This window comes from Colletotrichum costaricense (assembly GCF_030867565.1).
Source record: "Colletotrichum costaricense strain IMI 309622 chromosome Unknown Scaffold_21.1, whole genome shotgun sequence".
Lineage (NCBI taxonomy): Eukaryota > Fungi > Ascomycota > Sordariomycetes > Glomerellales > Glomerellaceae > Colletotrichum > Colletotrichum costaricense.
In genome coordinates this window covers 197,478-214,019 of record NW_026848250.1, presented here as the reverse complement: position 1 = coordinate 214,019, position 16,542 = coordinate 197,478, and the positions used below count along the sequence as shown (strand labels likewise).

The window sequence follows — 16,542 nt, the reverse complement described above, 5'->3', positions numbered from 1 at the left end:
TTCACGATGAAATCCTCTGCAGCTGTCCTGGTACTGGCGTCTCTGGCATCGGCTCATTGTGCGTAGAATAGAACCTGACCTCATGTCAAAATCTTTGGACAGAACTAACAAGTATCAGACGTCTTCCCTTCCGTCACCTACAATGGCAAGACTACGAACGACTGGGAAGTCGTTCGCAAAACAACAAACTTCCAGTCCAACGGGCCCGTCACAGACGTTACTAGCTCGCAAATGACATGCTACCAGCTCGCGCCCGGCAACGAGGGAGCCACGGTTCTCGACGTCACAGCTGGCTCGACCATTGGTTCGTCTAATCTTCCTTACACTATACAAAACATACAGTCTCTACAAATACTAACACCAGATGAACCAGGGTACAACGCCAAAGCGTCCATTTCTCACCCCGGACCCATCAACTTCTACATGGCCAAGGCGCCCTCCGGCACAAGCATCACAAACTGGGACGGCTCCGGCAAGAACTGGTTCAAGATCTACAGCGACGGCCCCACTGTCACCTCAGGCGGCCTAACGTGGCCGACAAACGGTATGACAAGAATCCTCTCTCTTACAATGACTCTTATCCAGGAGGGATTTTATGCTGATGCCACCATTTCAAGGCAAGGCAACAGTCAACGTCCAGATCCCAAAGTGCATCGAGAACGGCGACTACTTCCTCCGCGTCGAGCACATTGCCCTCCACAGCGCCAGCAGCGTCGGAGGCGCCCAGCTGTACATCTCGTGCGCCCAGCTCCGCGTCACGGGCGGCACGGGCACGTACAAGCCGAACCTCATGTCGTTCCCCGGCGCCTACAGCCCCAATGATCCCGGCTTGGTTGTAAATATTTACTACCCTGTGCCGACCAACTACAAAGCTCCTGGGGGTGACGCTTTGACTTGCTGAGGGTTGTCTGAATCTTGGAAATGGGGGCGTGGATGAAGGCAGTCTGGGAATCCCTTGCGCTGGAATTGACGAGTGCTGGAAAGCATTATCCATCACGATAGCTCTCTAGCCCATCTTGCTTGTTTCCACGATTGCAATTCAAATCACATTCTCGATTGCGCTGCGCGTAGCTTGAGCGCACCCTTGCACAGCGCACTTCTCTCCGCTCAATCTCGTCACCCGTCCTTTGTTACATGTGATGAGAACAGGCTCCGAACTTCACTTATCGATACATATAAAAAGACGGCCATATAGGCCGCTTCCCCTCGCGCTCGTTCCTCTTTGCCATACACCACGAGCACCCCAAAATGAGGAGCGATAATAACAGTCACAGTCACAATCACACCCACAACAGGGTTGACAGCCGACGACCACTAAGATCGACTGCGGCCCGCAGTAGAAGCTCGCCCAGAGGGTAGCAGTCGAAACAGAGCTGTCACGAATGCCTCCGATTGCCACTCTGACGGCTAAAATTGAAGCTCCCTAGCTGTAAACCCGTTACAGCCTTCCCTTTTCGGAAGATGCCCGTCCCCCAAAGTGGCGATGTAACCCCCACAAGGGATCACCCGGAGGGGTGGTGAGCATCATTGACGATGCAGACAGGTCCAAATGCGGGGAAGGCTTACATGTTGGCAACCACGAAATCCATAGATCAATTGTGAAGTCGGTATCGCTTACTTACTCTATCGTCCAGAGGTTGGAACGTGGCGGTTGACGATTTTCAAAGAGCCACCTGCCCACTGACTCAAGCAGCACATTTGATGCGGAGATAACGGGACAACTCTTTATCATATATGTGGGTTTTGGGTCTCTCAGGAGATATAAGCCTTTTTGAAGTCTCCTACAAGTTGCAACTTACAAGGCAGGCCCCGGCAAGAAGCTGAGGCGCAAAAAAGCTTATGCAAGGGCCGGGGCCAGCAGCTGACATGCTCGCACCGCACGATCTGGTCTAGTGTTGACGACTCGCACTCAAACTTCAGAGTAACTCATTAAAGGACGGAAAAATTATCGCTCGCAGATTGGCGACTTTGCAAAGAAAGGAAAGAAAAGGGTGGTGTTCGTGTCAGTTTCGGCATCTGGAGTGCCGAGTTCGATATGATGGTTTAATGATGGGAAAGCCAGACTTGGCAGAGTCAGATAGACTTTGCGCTCTTTTAAATACCACGGGCAGAGAACTTTGCGCAAACGAGAGTTGATCAGATCTCGTCAATTGTCTGATGGATCCAACTTTGTGAATAGAAACCATGCATTTCTCAGTTTCCAAATTGGTCTGCCTCTTGGCGGCAGCTCACGCAGCTGCGGCCGTCACTTACAGCGTGCCCGCCAAGGTGAACACTGGCGGTCTTTCATACGCTCCTCTCGAGGCAGCGCCCCTCGGTCTATCGTGAGTTTCACCGGAAATTCCTCCCTCATTCCTCCCCCCACCCCTCTAGGTCTTCTCCCCATCCCCCAGTGTTGTGTGGGTTTCTGACTCTTATTGCCAAAAGCTTCGAGTTCTTCGCCTTCCCGGCGTACTTCAAAAACGTAACGGCAACGAACCAATGCCTCGCCAACCTCAAGGACCTGACGGGCACCTGGCCCCCGATCCGCATCGGCGGCACAACGCAGGATAGGGCGTCCTACGACGCGGCGACGTCGGCGTACGTCGTCTACTCGGTCGCCAACGCCGCCGACGCGCCAGCCTCGCTGACGTTCGGGCCCAACTTTATGAAGCTGGCGGCGACATACGCCGGCGACGTCACGCTCGGTCTGAATAGGGGAAAGAACAACATCGATAACACTATTGCGGCTGCCAAGGTTGCTGTGCAGGAGATGAAGAATCTCTATGCCATTGAGGTCGGCAATGAGCCCGAGTGTAAGTGAAAATTGCCAAGCCTTTTCTTATTACGAAGCCAAACTGAACTTTGGTTTGTAGATTGGTCGGGAGTCCAGCCCATTGCTGCGGGAGGGTGGAGTCCCGCGCTGGATGCTGCGTCGCAGAACCACTGGGATATCACTGTCGGCAATGCCATTGGCAAGAAGAACATTATCCAAGCCGGCAACTCCAACTCTCTTCCTCCGACTTGGGGAGCTGAGGAGCTCATCGCCAGCGGGAACGCGACGGTCAGAGAGTATGTGAAGACATACGCACATCACAACTACCCCGGAGGGTCTGTGACTGGTTTAATGTCTCATTCGAGCATCTCAAGCAATGTTCACTTGTAAGTTGGTCGCGTATTACCACCTGACAGGCTCCTTGACTGACGTGACCAGGTTCGACAAAGACATTGCTAGTGCGCTCGCAGTCAACAAGCCTTACGTATTTGGAGAGACAAACTCTGGTAAGTTGCATAGACACTCTCACACTTTTGGTCTCCTACGGAACTGAAGCTAACGACCGAATAAAGTCGCGGGAGGCGGCGCAGCCAACGTATCCCCAACCTTTGGCGCAGCCCTCTGGGTCATGGACTACACCGTCCGCCTGGCAATGTCCAAAGTCAGCAGAGTCTACTTCCACCACGGCACGATCGGCAACAACCCCTACGCCTTCTTCGGCCGCTATTCCAACGGCAACCCGTACGTCGGCGCCTACGCCGCAACGGCCTTCATGGCCGGGGGAAAGCATCTGGCCGCCCTCGACGACGGGAAATCTGCCCTGGCTGCCTACGTCACCTACGACGCAACCGGCGCGCCGCTGCGCGCTCTGCTGTACAACTCCAACTACTACAGCGGCACGGGGACTCGGGGAACCGAGTCGTTTGTACTCAGTGGGCTGACGACGGCGGCGGGCCGGGTTCGGAGTAAGCGCGTGACTGCTGCCAGCGCGGAGGCGAGGCAGGATCGCGGCGGAAATGCGTCCTTTGGACAGCAGTTCTTCAACAATGGCACTTGCACGATTGGTGGGACGGAGACGTTTGAGACGACGACGGTCTCGGGTGGCCAGGCTACGTTCAGTGTGAAAGCCAGCGAGGCCCTTCTCGTCTACCTGCAATGAGTTCGATATAGGCTCCGAGATCTCAAGAAAATCCGATGGCCACAAGGATGAGAGATGATATGAGGTCTTTAGTATAGCGTCGAGTGCTTGTAGTTGTTCTTGTAAGTGGGAAAGGAGGAAGAAGGAAGCGGGGATAACTCACTAACTCGGACTTCCCGATACATACCCCGTTAATTGAATTGGCCGTCCAGGTATTCTTTTATGCAAGCACAAGTGATGGTGAAACTTTTCATCCTGTTTCCAGGCCCATACACAAGTAGATCAACATCAAACAAGTGGAAGGAGAATAATTAGAAACGACGCTCCTCCAAGCGGTTCACATGCTAATCACCTAGTTTGCCAATCGCGACTGAAGAAGCTGAGGTAAGTGATGCAGCAAAGCCAAGCGCTATGCTTTTTAGTCTCTCATCTCAACGTCATTGCTCTCTCTCTCTCTTTTCCTCTCTCCAATTTCCTTCAGCCTTAACGGAAGTACATCCCAGTCGAGTCCACCCCAACCCGTCTTGGCACTGTCAAAGCAGCTCTTCCCATGTCAGTCTGTTAAGCCTCCTTCACTGCAATTACTACGTCGTCGCTTTCAAAAGACAACCTCTCTAGCTGCACCTCTAAGCAGTTTCATGACTATTACCTCAATATTATCACGACATCATCTTCTTTCACTTCTTTTCTCGCCAGCCTCTTGTCGGCTGAGCTCAATAAACCTGCATCGCTCTGCATCGACTGACTCTAGAGTACAGCTCATATACCGTGAAGAAACATACACATACGTCACACAGTAGACCTCACAATGGCCGATAAATACATCCTCCGTGTGACTGCAGGACCAGGCTATGATCTGGACTGTCAAACAGAAGTCCCCGTCAACCAGGCCAAGCCCACAAAGATCACCAGCGCCCTCGCCGACATTGAGCTCAACGTCAGGATACAAAACTACGCCGGTCTCCCTCGCAACTCGCCCTCTACCTCACCCTACTTCTCTGAGGAACCGCACGCCACCAATAAAGACCAGTACAGTATCTCTTTCCGCTTTACGCCCAAGAAGCCTGCAAATGCCTCCTCATCGGCGGACGGTATATCGGCCGAGGACCTGCAATTCGGCAACGACTTTGACCACCCCATCCGCGACCGTCTCCCACCGGGCTTCAACACAGCACTCAACATTGTAAAGTGGTGGATCGACCCCGGTCTGGACGGCGACGCCTACGCCGATGTCCCTCATCTCTACGGCCCCGCGCTAAGCTCCTTCAACACCATCCACGTTGGTTCTGGCGTCCACGACGAAGAAAAGGGCGGGCTATGGTTCGAGGAGGGAGGCGACGAGGCCGGCCTCGAAGCACGAGAGAAGATTGGCGCGCCGGCCACGTCCAAGGAGCGCATGAAGTGGGCACTTCGCAAGGACAGCAAGGAGAACTGGCTGTTTGAGTACGGCAAGACGTACGGTTTGGACTTTTTCAATGCCTACCTCGACTTTGCCAACCTGGCGTTGCGCTTGCCCGGTTACCAACTTGCCATCATGAAGTACTGGGACGGACAAGGCCTTCGGTGAGTTTCTGCTCCTCCCTTTTCCTATCTTTAAAACCTGTTCTTTGCTTCTCTGCGAGTCGAACTGTTTCCGTAATATTATTCCCATCTCGCGCCATGGCCGTCATTTCCGACTTGTGCTATTGACCTTGGGAGGGAAAATGATGTAATAGCAACACGAAGACCCTGAGGTGGCTTATCAAAGCACGGCTCAATAATGCTCTCCTGTTTTCTTTTCATGTCATTCTTACCAGCAGCAGGGAGGGGGAGCCTAAGCGCTCACATACGCTTAGATACGTTCTCCGGAACAAGACCACCGGCGACGTCTACCTCGTCGTCCTCTTCGAGATCCACCTCAAGGACGACGTGAACGAAGACGGCACGCTGAAGACCAGTGCCAGGGGCGTCAAGACTGGTGCACTACCGCCGCCGGCCAAGGACGACCACGAGCCTCACGACGAGGCCAAGGCGCTTGAGGAGGCTAGGAAGAAGATGGGTCCCGCTGCGCATGAGGCGGAGGAGACCAATGCCGACGATGTGGACTAGAGTGCTGAGCCGAGTACACTTACATGAGAAGTATGAAGCTTTTGTGATTAGATTTGGTCGATCCTTTGTACCCTAGATTATGTAGGAAGGCGAGACAGCATGGCCAATAGACACGAATGGATGATTGGGAGGGAGCAGGCCCGGGCTTATATATAATCTAATAAACAGCTCTTGCTCTGCAACATGTTACCTCGACATGCTGCTGTTCATTTTCAAGGAAATCTGACAAAAGCCCAATAGTCGTTGTCATTTTACTCACTTAAACTAGACAACCAGTTGTCAACAGAACTTGAGAGCGAGCGCGGATAATGCGCGAGAGCTGCGACTAAATGCACTCCATCAAACGTTTAGGAAACTAGACGAAGATGTTGAGAGAGGAGATCTCTAAACCACATCAGAGAACAGCCTTGCCCACCTCACGGCGCCTCCTCCCATCATAATGAGATGCTGCCTGGTCCACTGCCAAACCAACGGAAATTGTCCTCTCGGCAGCGCGTAGAGGATCCAGGCCAATACTCTAATCAAGCCTTGGTATGAAGTCATACACGGCCAAGAACTGCTTTCTCATCTGCCTCTCGCCAAAATTCGGGTTTCGACACGGCGAGCATGCGAAGCAAACGTGGAAAATGCTCCTGAACCCCTGTCTGCCATGCCGTGTGTGACGAATGCCGCGCCGCACGCCGAGACTGAGAAACCCCCATGGGCGCCCCGGCCGAAAATCTAGCCTCTGTCCGTCTCCGTGGACGATTTTGTGCCCCGCCGCCGAGGATTACGGGCCGCTTGGCTGCATCGCCGATCGTCATCCGACAATTCGCCCACGTCCTTGTCTCTCTCTATTCGGCGAATGTTTGTACTGTACAGCCGTGGAGGCTTTTATCGACAATGAGCGCGCGGGTCGACGTGCTACCTCTAGCACGGCTGACATTCTCCTCATCTACCCTTTGCGAACCATGGCCGGTGGAATATCTGTTCGCCGTAGACATCATGCGCCACTTGAACCTAATTATAACCAATATTCTTCTTGTCAACCTCCGCTTCAAAGACGACTTGCACTCTTGCGATAGGCTCAAAAGAACTGACAGTAATGTCAAGATCCCATCCCAGGAACGAAGCCCTTGATTCAAACTTAATGAGATCCAACTCGCATCCAAATGAAGGGGACACGCCGGGGAAACAGATAACCGGCCCACGTTCGACCTGGATTCATAGACGGAATTCGCCCCCACGGCCTACTCGTAACCTCTCCAGCCCGACATGTAGCACCAATATCTCTTCCAGTCACACCAGAAGGCGCATCGTTCCCCACTGAAAACCTCTTGGACATACGCAGCCCGCCTCGAGGCCGAGACTCTATTCCCCATATTTTAGTCTTGGAACGCACCCACTCCTCCATGACCAGTCTGCCTTAATATTGGCTCGTTGGCCAGAGATATGCCACCATGAAGTCCAACGACAAAGTTTCCGCCTTCTTTCTTGAATCCTCCGGAGTCCAGAGGCCCACAGGGGCGCCTTGCTTGCAAATAAGCTGACGTCTCCAGACTATTTAACCTCCTCAAATATCAAGAGGTCCGCTTCTGCCCCTCGAGGCCTATCTTTCTCCCCCAGATTTCGTCTTCTTCCGTTCATGCCATCCCCAAAAGTCGTAATCTCAAGGTTATCTTTATATACACTCGACAGATAGGCACAATTCCGAACATAAGCACATTGACAGACGCCCTTGGCTGGCACAAACAGAATGCCTCCCCCAAAGGTCGATACAGAAGCCCCTCCCGTCCCCGAAACCACTCCCTCCTCCCGAACCTCCGGCAGCGACGCCGGCGATAGCCCCGGCTCCGGTCCCAACAACACCAAAAACACCTCCACTCCCACCGGCGGAGGAGGCCGCGCCTCGACCGCCGCCCTCCTCCGCAACCCGCTCGTCAGCCTCACGCACGATGAGATCCTCAAAGACGCAGACACCTTCACCGAGACAAAGGGCCTGCAGGAACACCGCGAGGTCTTTCGCAAGGGCGCTCTGGTCGCGCAGGTGATTAACCGCCCCGACGGCTTCGAGTCTGTAGCCGCTCTCGACGAAGAAGAGAAGGCTGTTCTGCGGAAGGAGGTCTCGCATCGTTGGCATCAGCCTATGTCGCTCTACTTCTTGTGTGCTCTTTGTGCGGGCTCGGCTATTGGTATGGGGAGACTCCGAGATAGGAAGTTGAAAAGCTGCTAATGTTGCAATCGTTGCAGTTCAGGGCATGGATCAGACAGCCGTCAATGGCGCCCAGGTATCCATCCCCTTCTCCATGAACATTTGCTGATGATCTAATGACTGTGCCCAGGAATTCTACTACGAGACGTTTGGTCTCCAAGACGACCCAACAATGCAGGGACTCGTCAACGGCGCGCCTTACCTCTGCTCCGCCCTCGTCGGGTGCTGGAGCTCGCCCATCTTGAACAAATACACCGGCCGCCGCGGTACAATTTTTATCTCGTGCTTCATGTCCGTGGTCACCGGCTTCTGGATGGCTGCCGCAGACAGGTAAGTGGACACACATACACACACGCATATCCAACCAGCCACTATGTAGGTCTGAAGTCACTAACTCTCAGAACAGTTGGTACAACCTCCTCATCGCACGCTTCTTCCTCGGTTTCGCAGTCGGCGCGAAGAGCAGCACCACGCCCGTGTACTCTGCTGAGAGTACGCCCAAGACTATCCGCGGTGCATTGACGATGATGTGGCAGGTGAGCAGAACCTTGGTGAAGGTAGAAATCCCGTATGCTGTGGAACTAACTCATGTGTTTTCATCCAGATGTGGACAGCCTTTGGCATCGCTTTGGGCTTCATCGTATCCGTCGCCTTCGCCAACACGGATTTCCTCGGACCGAACACGCAATGGCGCTGGATGCTGGCTAGTACCTCCGTGCCGCCCCTCATCGTCATGGTACAGGTAAGTACATTTACCCGTCATCTTTGACGTCTTTCCATGTAATCCCACTTCTTTCCCAGCATGTGCTACAAGATTTACCACACCCGCACTTCTTCCCCCTTTCTACCTTTCCCACTTCAACTACAACAGCGGAGAAACAATCCTTGCAAGTGAGGCATACCCACTCACCAAATCCTAGGTCTACTTCTGCCCAGAGAGTCCACGGTGGTACATGGAGAAGGGCAAATACCAACACGCCTTCCGATCGACACTCCGGCTACGACACCACCCAGTCCAGGCGGCCCGGGACATGTACTACGCCCACAAGCTTTTGGAAATCGAGACGAGAGCCCGCAGCGGCCGCAACTGGAAGGACTTCTTCACCGTTCGTAGAAACAGGCGCGCTGCGCTGTCTTCGTATTTTGTCATGTTTATGCAACAATTCTGTGGTAAGCACCCTCTCCCTCCCCCCGTCCTCCTTCAGCAACCATGAGCATCCATCTAACAGACACTTCTCCCTCTTTTCAAGGCATCAACGCCATGTGAGTAATTATCTTCTACCCCATCTCTCTAAAGGAAGTATACAGGACTGACACCCAACAAGGATGTACTACTCCACAAACATCTTCGAAACATCCGGCTTCGACCGCTCAACAGCCCTCCTCACCTCAATGGGAATGGGCCTCATCAACTGGCTCTTCGCCCTCCCAGCCTTCTACACAATCGACACCTTTGGCCGCCGCAATCTTTTGCTAGTAACCTTCCCCCTAATGTCCCTCTGCCTCTTCTTCACAGGCTTCTCCTTCTTCATCCCCGAGGGAACAGGCCGCCTCGCCTGCGTCGCGACGGGGATATACCTCTTCGCAGCAGTCTACTCCCCCGGCGCGGGCCCCGTCCCCTTCACCTACAGCGCGGAAGCCTTCCCCCTACACATCCGCGACATCGGCATGTCCTCCGCCACAGCGGTGACGTGGGGCTTCAATTTCATCATCAGCTTCACCTGGCCGCAGATGATTTCTTCGTTTGGGGTGACGGGCGCGTTTGTGTGGTACGCGTGCTGGAACCTCGTCGGGTTTGTGGTAGCGTACTTCTTCCTGCCAGAGACAAAGGGCCTGACGCTCGAGGAGCTCGATAGCGTGTTTGATGTAAAGAGTCGCGACCACGCTGGGTACTATGCTTCCAAGATGCCGTGGTATGCGAAGAAGTATGTCTTGCGCCGGGATGTTGAGCCGTTTCCTGCGTTGTATGAGTTGGACGGGGATGATGAACCCGGGTATCATGAGAGAGGAGGAGAGCGCAAGGCTACTGTCCATCATGATGAGACGGGCCTTGTTACGGGACAATCTGCTGAGAAGCAGGTGCCGTAAGAATCGGAGTTTTTGGCATTGATTCAGGCCAAGGAGTGTGTTGTATGGGATGTACAAGCCTTACTAGATCTCATATAGCCTGCCTTGGGCGTTCGGTTCGAAAGGCTGGACGAAAGAGGATCTGATTTCGTTTGGCTGCGTCCTCGTGGGATTTTGACATAAATGCGTCGACACTTAGCAGTCATGTCACGTAAGGCAAGCCTTCACAAGGACGCCAATGGAGTTTAAATGATATGGAACAAGTAACAAGCTGTTGCCAAGTGCGTCTTGTACAATGCTACCACTCTGTGTGGCTTCCATAACCTCTACCATGTTCTGATGCTATTCTCATGATGTGTGAAACTCCGTGTTATGCGTTTGAGCACCCCCGTCTGTCCACAAGAACAAACAATGCTAGGCAAGACCGATCCAATATCCGAATATGCGTCAGATGCTCCCAGAATACCCAACTAATCCCAGCTCATCCAATTGGACCTGAGCACATCGTCCTCCTCAGTCGATTCTTCGGCTGTTTCTTTCCCCTTCTCTGTTTTCTTTTCCTCGTCCGAGGAGCTCACCCTCCCGTCTACGAGTCAATCCCAAAGTCCGTCCAACGAGTCGCCCACTGGAACCAGTTCACGACTGCTCACCTCAAGCACCTCTTTGTCGCTCTTGGGCGTCGTCTCCAACTCATTCCCAAGCCCATGCAGCCAGTTACCCTCATACGGGTCCGGGTCGGACATTGTGTCTTCTGTGTGTGACTCTACATCGCCGTCAGAAGAGTGAAGGTCTGATGTCTCCATTTCATCCGTGTGCGAGGTTGCCTCGCCCCTCGATGGTGGCGCTACCAACTCGAATTCTTTCGCCGGTGTCATCTCAAGGCTGCTCGGTTTTCGGGCGTGGAACAGAGAGGATTCCGATTTTCGTGAGCGGTGCAGTGGCGGTGTGACAGGCTTCCCAAAGTCGAACTCTGTGGCCTCAAGTTGCGCCTGGTTGATTGGGCTTGTCATCGGTCCTCTAACCAGGGAAACATTGTAATGGCTCTTTGCCGCCCTCTTGAGGCGTGGTTTGCGAACAATGACAGGCGAGGAGCTACCATGGCCATGCCTTGCCCGCATCTCTAGTCGTTCTTCCTCTTCCGTCTCTTCGTCTGTAAGCACGTTCTCCATCAGACGCCTGTGATGCGCCATGAGTTGCACGCTGCTTCCGGAACATCTACGCTGCCTGTTCTTCACGACTTCGGTGTCTAGCGTCAGAGCGGGAGCTACCGAAGATGTCTGCTTTGGAAGGGCAATGGATTTGGGCCAAGGAGGTGGCAAAGCGATGCCGGTGGTGAGCCTCCTCAAGTCAACTTGACTATCCGAGAATACGACGCGGGCTCGCAAACGATGGACCGCCCTGTCCAACGCGAGCTCAATGGCACAACGATCGCGGATCCGGCTCAGTTTCGGCCACGCAGCACGCTCGCCCATCAAACAGGCTCGCAGCATGAACTCGGGGCTCGGATTGCTGAGAATTTTCGGAATGTCGTGAACATTTACTTCTGGAAGAATGTTGATGTCGCCCGAATACTTTTGGCTGAGAATGCTCCTAAGCTTAGTGACGAGATTCGGAAAGACACCAATCTCGGCAAGGAAATGCAAACGATGCAATGCCTCATCTTTGGCAAGAGCAGTGAGGGCGTAGACCCAGTCAAGCTCTTGCTTGCTGGGTGACAGGCTGGACCCCCGGCGTGCCGCGAAATCATCGGGATCCAGCTGGTCATCACGAGCCAGAAACGGGGTAACGTGAGGGTTCACTTGAGAGACAATGAAGTGATTTACGTTGAACATCTCTGCAAGCCTCGTCATGGGCAAATCGTTGTCCACAGACCCGTCGATCCATCGCTGCGGTGTCGGGTTCCAGGGCATGTGTTCGCCGGTATCGGGGTCCTTTACGAGCAGCGGCGCAGCGCTGAAGACGAGGGGTACGGAGCATGATGCAGCTACAGCGGACCAGATCATGACATTGGGTGCCGTGATGTAGTTTAGGAGACGCGGCAGCTCGTACATGGATTCGGTTGAGACGCAAATATTGAGGACGCGCCGAGTGCGGTTATAGGCTTCCTGAAAGGTAAGATCTCCGACCAAACCACGCATCACGCGGGTCAGGTGTTTTATATCGGACCAGCTTCCCTCGGTGAGCAATCTCCGCATGTGGTCAAAGACGCCGTCGGGGTTCTCCTCAGCATCAAAGACAGCCAGGTCGCCATAGGGGAATTCCTTTACGAGCCGAGGAATCTCTTCATCGGTCCTCGTACAGATCACGGCCGACACAATGGAACCTGCTGAGGCACCTGATATGATGCGCGGAAGCAGTTTGACTTCGAAGAGGGCCTTGAGAACACCGATATGGGACATACCCAGAGTCCCGCCTCCACTCAAGAGCAGTGCACTTCGCCCGAAACTCTGGCGGGCGTACAGGACACTCTCGAGGATGTCCCTCTGGCCCATGCCTTCGGGCAATGCGAACTGGCTCTTTTCTACTAGGGCGTCGATCGTCTGCATGGCCGAGTCGACGTAACGTTCGATGAGGCTCTTGGTGCCTACGTAGGAGTGTCTATATAGATCGACGTTCCCCATGCCGCCAAGGTCTCTGCATAGGGCGGTTCGAACAAGGTGCATCATGGCACGAGTGTCGCAGTTCGTTCGTGCATCGTCGAGTTCTTTCAGTCGCGCCTCAATCAGGGCTGGGTTGTAATCTCCCGAATATGGGTCGAGTTTCCAAAGGTCGTTTTCCTCGAGGATGTCGAGCTCTTCTGCGGCATCCTGCCATTGTTTCCTGCTTTCCGCCTACGTAAGGATGATCTGTTAGCGGACCTGGTTGAGGCTGGTGCAACGTGTGGGACTGAACGAAGAGCAGACGTACATTCTTCATGTGAATAGAGAGCACAAGCCTGCGCTCTTCCTTTTTCCTCCTGTTTTCCCGTTCCAGCTCAGACAGTCCATCACGAAGAGACAAGACAAGGTTATTGGCGCCCTTGATGGCCCGGGATATTGAATCAAAGGCAGCATTTAGAGGTGTCGGTGGCTGTTGTTTCTTGATGGAAGAAGGGCGGCCAGGTTTGGTCGAGGCCGAGGGGCCAGAGGGGGAGGAGGACTTGACCCGGATCGCGGGCAGAGGGTGCACAGGATTCAGGAAAACGTCGTTCATGATGGCGAGGGTGGATTTGGGTCGAAGGTGACGATGGTGATTCGGAGGGCTAGGTGAAAAGTCGGGAAACGAAGCTGGTGAACGAGAGGCAGCCCTGGTGCCGTCCGTGTCGCATCACGGCCTTGGAGCGTGGTTGTGCAACAGACTCCTGACATGTGCTTTTTTCTGGTTGTTGGGTTGTTGAGGGCGGTCAGAGCATGCGCGCGTCGGTGTGTCGTCGCGACGGCAGCGAGTTCGGAGGGGTAGAGCAAAGTAGCGTAGGACGGTGCGGAGAAAAGACGAGGTGGGAATGTAGGCAGCGATAGGCCAAGCGTCTGTCGAAGAGTTCTGGTCAAGATGCCGTTTCTTAAGGCTGGAAAGTCAGGCAAGCGTCGTCGGGGAGAAGTTCGTATAGGAAGCCAGTGACGGTGCTTTGGTCTCAGTGAGTAATGAGACAAAGGGTATGAAAGTAGGCGTTGCGGCTGTCAGATGATTCCCATGATACTGTTTTGGTGATTATGGTAATCTTTGGGTGACACAAGCTCAGGCAGACAGGGAACAGTGTGCAGATCACCGAAATGGAGCGCAGATGACCGGACAACCTGTTTGGAAGGGGGGTGTTGGACTTGTCGGAGGAGTCGAAAGAGTCGTTACTGTTCGGTGGGGGTAGAAGAGGCGTTGAAGGACTCGGGAGTACCAGTAGGTATAGAGAGAGGGTAACCCTCCTTGGTAGTAGGTGATGACAAGAAGGGTAAAGAGGAACAGGCGGGCGCAAGCGAGACGAGATGGTTGGTCAGATGCCGAGTAGAGTGGTTGGAACTTGGAGGCGAGTGGACCAAGATGAAGCGACGGACTGGACGTTACTTGATCTTGTCTCGGTGACTGAGTGAGGCAGAAGAGAGAGAGAGAAAGAGCAAAGAGAACAGCAGAGCGAGGCTGAAGGCAAAAGGAAGAGAGGATGTGTTGGTAGAGAGGATCGGGAGTGGAAGGGAGGAAGTGTCGTGAAGAAAGAAGAGCGGATGTATTAGGTGCCCAAAGTGAGGTGGAATTGGAAACTTGGCAACGTCGAGTTTGGTTTGGAGACGAGGGAAAGAAGTGGCCCAGTGACAACGTTCGGCCGTCAGTGGCCGGGAATGGAACGTGGAGAACCTGGCAAGTCTCAGAGGGAAAAAAAAAAAAAGTGGACGGTGATGACAGTCGCTGCAGACCCCACACAGCAGCACAATGGATGGCCTGGGGGGCTCATGTCAATAACCAGTGCAATTATTGCTGACCCGACCGTCCTGATTCCCGCCGTGCCGCCCTGAAGCAGAAGAGCAGGCGGGGCGACGGGGAGCATTCTGCATACCGCCCTCAGGGGTCCACGTGCCAACGTCTCTGCGTCACAGCCAGACGTAATAGGCCATTCAGCGGTAACCGATTGGTCGATCTGGATCTTCCTTACCTCAGCAACTCCTCGTCTTTGAATACCTAGGTACCTTACAAAAACCACAGATGCTCTCACAGACGCAATAACAGACGCAATCACAGATGCAGCAGCAGACGCACAACACCAGAGGCAACCCGGATCATAAAAGGGACCTTACACCTTGCGGAGAACGGAGTACATACACAAAGTCTGTGTCTTGTCTCTCGCTGGGATACTCGGCTCAGGCGCTGGGCAGATGACCTCTGCTAGGCGGCCCCACCCCACCATCATGACCACCCCCAGTGCCCCCTTCTCCAGACTCTTCCAGCTTAGTGGCCCACCCCGGATTTGGGGATCCTGGGGGTAACGGAGCACATCAGAGGGGCACGGAGGGGCAGAACACCATGCAACTGCATCGTCAACCCTCACCCAATCACGCCCTGCCGCGATACACCCTCGCCTGACGCCTCGTCTCCACATGCAGACTTTCGCTCACTCACTTCCTCACATGTGCCTCTCACTCTCATTCCCAGTCTTCTCTTGTGTTTGTCGATATCTTTTTCCTTCAGTCACAATACCTAGACTCGCATACCATGATTTCATTCTTCAACGTCACATCTCACCCGCTGCATTCCGCTCCGGTATGTACTCAGCTGACAGTTCTCTACACTACCCTTTTAACATCCCGCCCTCTGCCATGCCTTACCTTGCCTTGCTCAGGCCCATAACATGATGTGACACTCTTTGCCCGTATCTCCAGCAAAAGCCGGACCATCCACTCTTCATCTCGAAAATAGAGCGTTTGAACACCGGTCATGTTATCCGCACACGTACCAACCACCACCATAACACCAATACCAACAGCCTCCGGGACAGGCCGCCCGGCGAACTTTCCATTCCGTCTCATCTCCCATAGTCAGCTCCCGCCGCCGCCGCTTGCCTCGCCTGTCACAAAAGATGGTCCCAGGCCGTCTTGTTCTGTAGGGACTTGAGATAAACTCTCCGGCCTTCAACTCTGGCCTCCATCAGCTGAGCAAAAGGCATAATGGGTGCTCCTGGACCTTGAACTTGGAATGCCACTCTAGATTTCGCACCCCGCATCATGATCTATCTCAGCGCTCTACCCCATTAATATCTGAGTGCCCAGAAACGCTCAAGGACCGGTCACTCATGCACTCCGGAATCTATGTGTTTCTCTTCCCCACGCCACTAAGAGAAAAAAGGGAAATATTCAACTGCCGCCCACAACGCTTTCAACGGCGGCCTTGCTACGTAGATGGATATTCCTCTCATAAACCGTTTGATTTGCACACTATGTAAACAGTCCAGAGTAATCAGAGTCAAAGGCAGAATAGCATGATTGCGAAATCTATACGTAATTATCCTCCCCAAATTATAATCCCGATCTTATTCCGGAGCATTCTACCCAGATGCACACCCGACCTCATGATTCAGAACTCTGCCGCTTCCGTCTCCACACTTGCGTCTCATGGTTGATCTTGTTCATGTTCATAAACGTAATCACTCTCCCAAAGCCCGATCGATCCCTCTACTCTAAGCAGATCCAATGCCCTAGAGCGCAGTCCAGTCTTGGCCGTTTTGTGCTGCCAGAACCCTGACTCGTTTTGCTTGACTTCCCATTCACTGAATGCGTCCATGGCAGACCGACATAGTTATCATGCAAGTCGACGGCACAAGTGGCCATGCTAGTGACAATTCTACTA

The 16,542-nt window shown here is 53.7% G+C and overlaps 5 protein-coding genes across 5 annotated transcripts; 4 read left to right on the top strand and 1 right to left on the bottom strand.

The window, feature by feature from the left end:
• Positions 1 to 6: 6 nt before the first annotated feature.
• CCOS01_14565 (fungal cellulose binding domain-containing protein) lies at positions 7 to 901 on the top strand (the record flags this gene model as incomplete). Its single annotated transcript, XM_060462708.1, has 4 exons — positions 7 to 58; positions 119 to 304; positions 374 to 544; positions 618 to 901. 4 exons carry the CDS (start codon positions 7 to 9, stop codon positions 899 to 901), a joined length of 693 nt encoding a protein of 230 aa, XP_060306539.1.
• Positions 902 to 2,184: 1,283 nt separating this feature from the next.
• Positions 2,185 to 3,914, top strand: CCOS01_14564 (uncharacterized protein; the record flags this gene model as incomplete). Its single annotated transcript, XM_060462707.1, has 5 exons — positions 2,185 to 2,324; positions 2,428 to 2,795; positions 2,856 to 3,141; positions 3,194 to 3,261; positions 3,328 to 3,914. The coding sequence occupies 5 exons, from the start codon at positions 2,185 to 2,187 to the stop codon at positions 3,912 to 3,914; spliced, it is 1,449 nt and encodes a 482-aa protein (XP_060306538.1).
• Positions 3,915 to 4,701: 787 nt separating this feature from the next.
• CCOS01_14563 (uncharacterized protein) lies at positions 4,702 to 5,981 on the top strand (the record flags this gene model as incomplete). Its single annotated transcript, XM_060462706.1, has 2 exons — positions 4,702 to 5,456; positions 5,729 to 5,981. 2 exons carry the CDS (start codon positions 4,702 to 4,704, stop codon positions 5,979 to 5,981), a joined length of 1,008 nt encoding a protein of 335 aa, XP_060306537.1.
• Positions 5,982 to 7,716: 1,735 nt separating this feature from the next.
• On the top strand, positions 7,717 to 10,260 carry CCOS01_14562 (uncharacterized protein; the record flags this gene model as incomplete). The annotated part of the gene is made up of 8 exons (XM_060462705.1): positions 7,717 to 8,152; positions 8,211 to 8,248; positions 8,303 to 8,502; positions 8,579 to 8,708; positions 8,777 to 8,914; positions 9,093 to 9,342; positions 9,423 to 9,435; positions 9,498 to 10,260. The coding sequence occupies 8 exons, from the start codon at positions 7,717 to 7,719 to the stop codon at positions 10,258 to 10,260; spliced, it is 1,968 nt and encodes a 655-aa protein (XP_060306536.1).
• A 572-nt stretch (positions 10,261 to 10,832) lies between these two features.
• Positions 10,833 to 13,431, bottom strand: CCOS01_14561 (patatin-like phospholipase; the record flags this gene model as incomplete). The annotated part of the gene is made up of 2 exons (XM_060462704.1): positions 10,833 to 13,070; positions 13,147 to 13,431. The coding sequence occupies 2 exons, from the start codon at positions 13,429 to 13,431 to the stop codon at positions 10,833 to 10,835; spliced, it is 2,523 nt and encodes an 840-aa protein (XP_060306535.1).
• Positions 13,432 to 16,542: the final 3,111 nt, after the last annotated feature.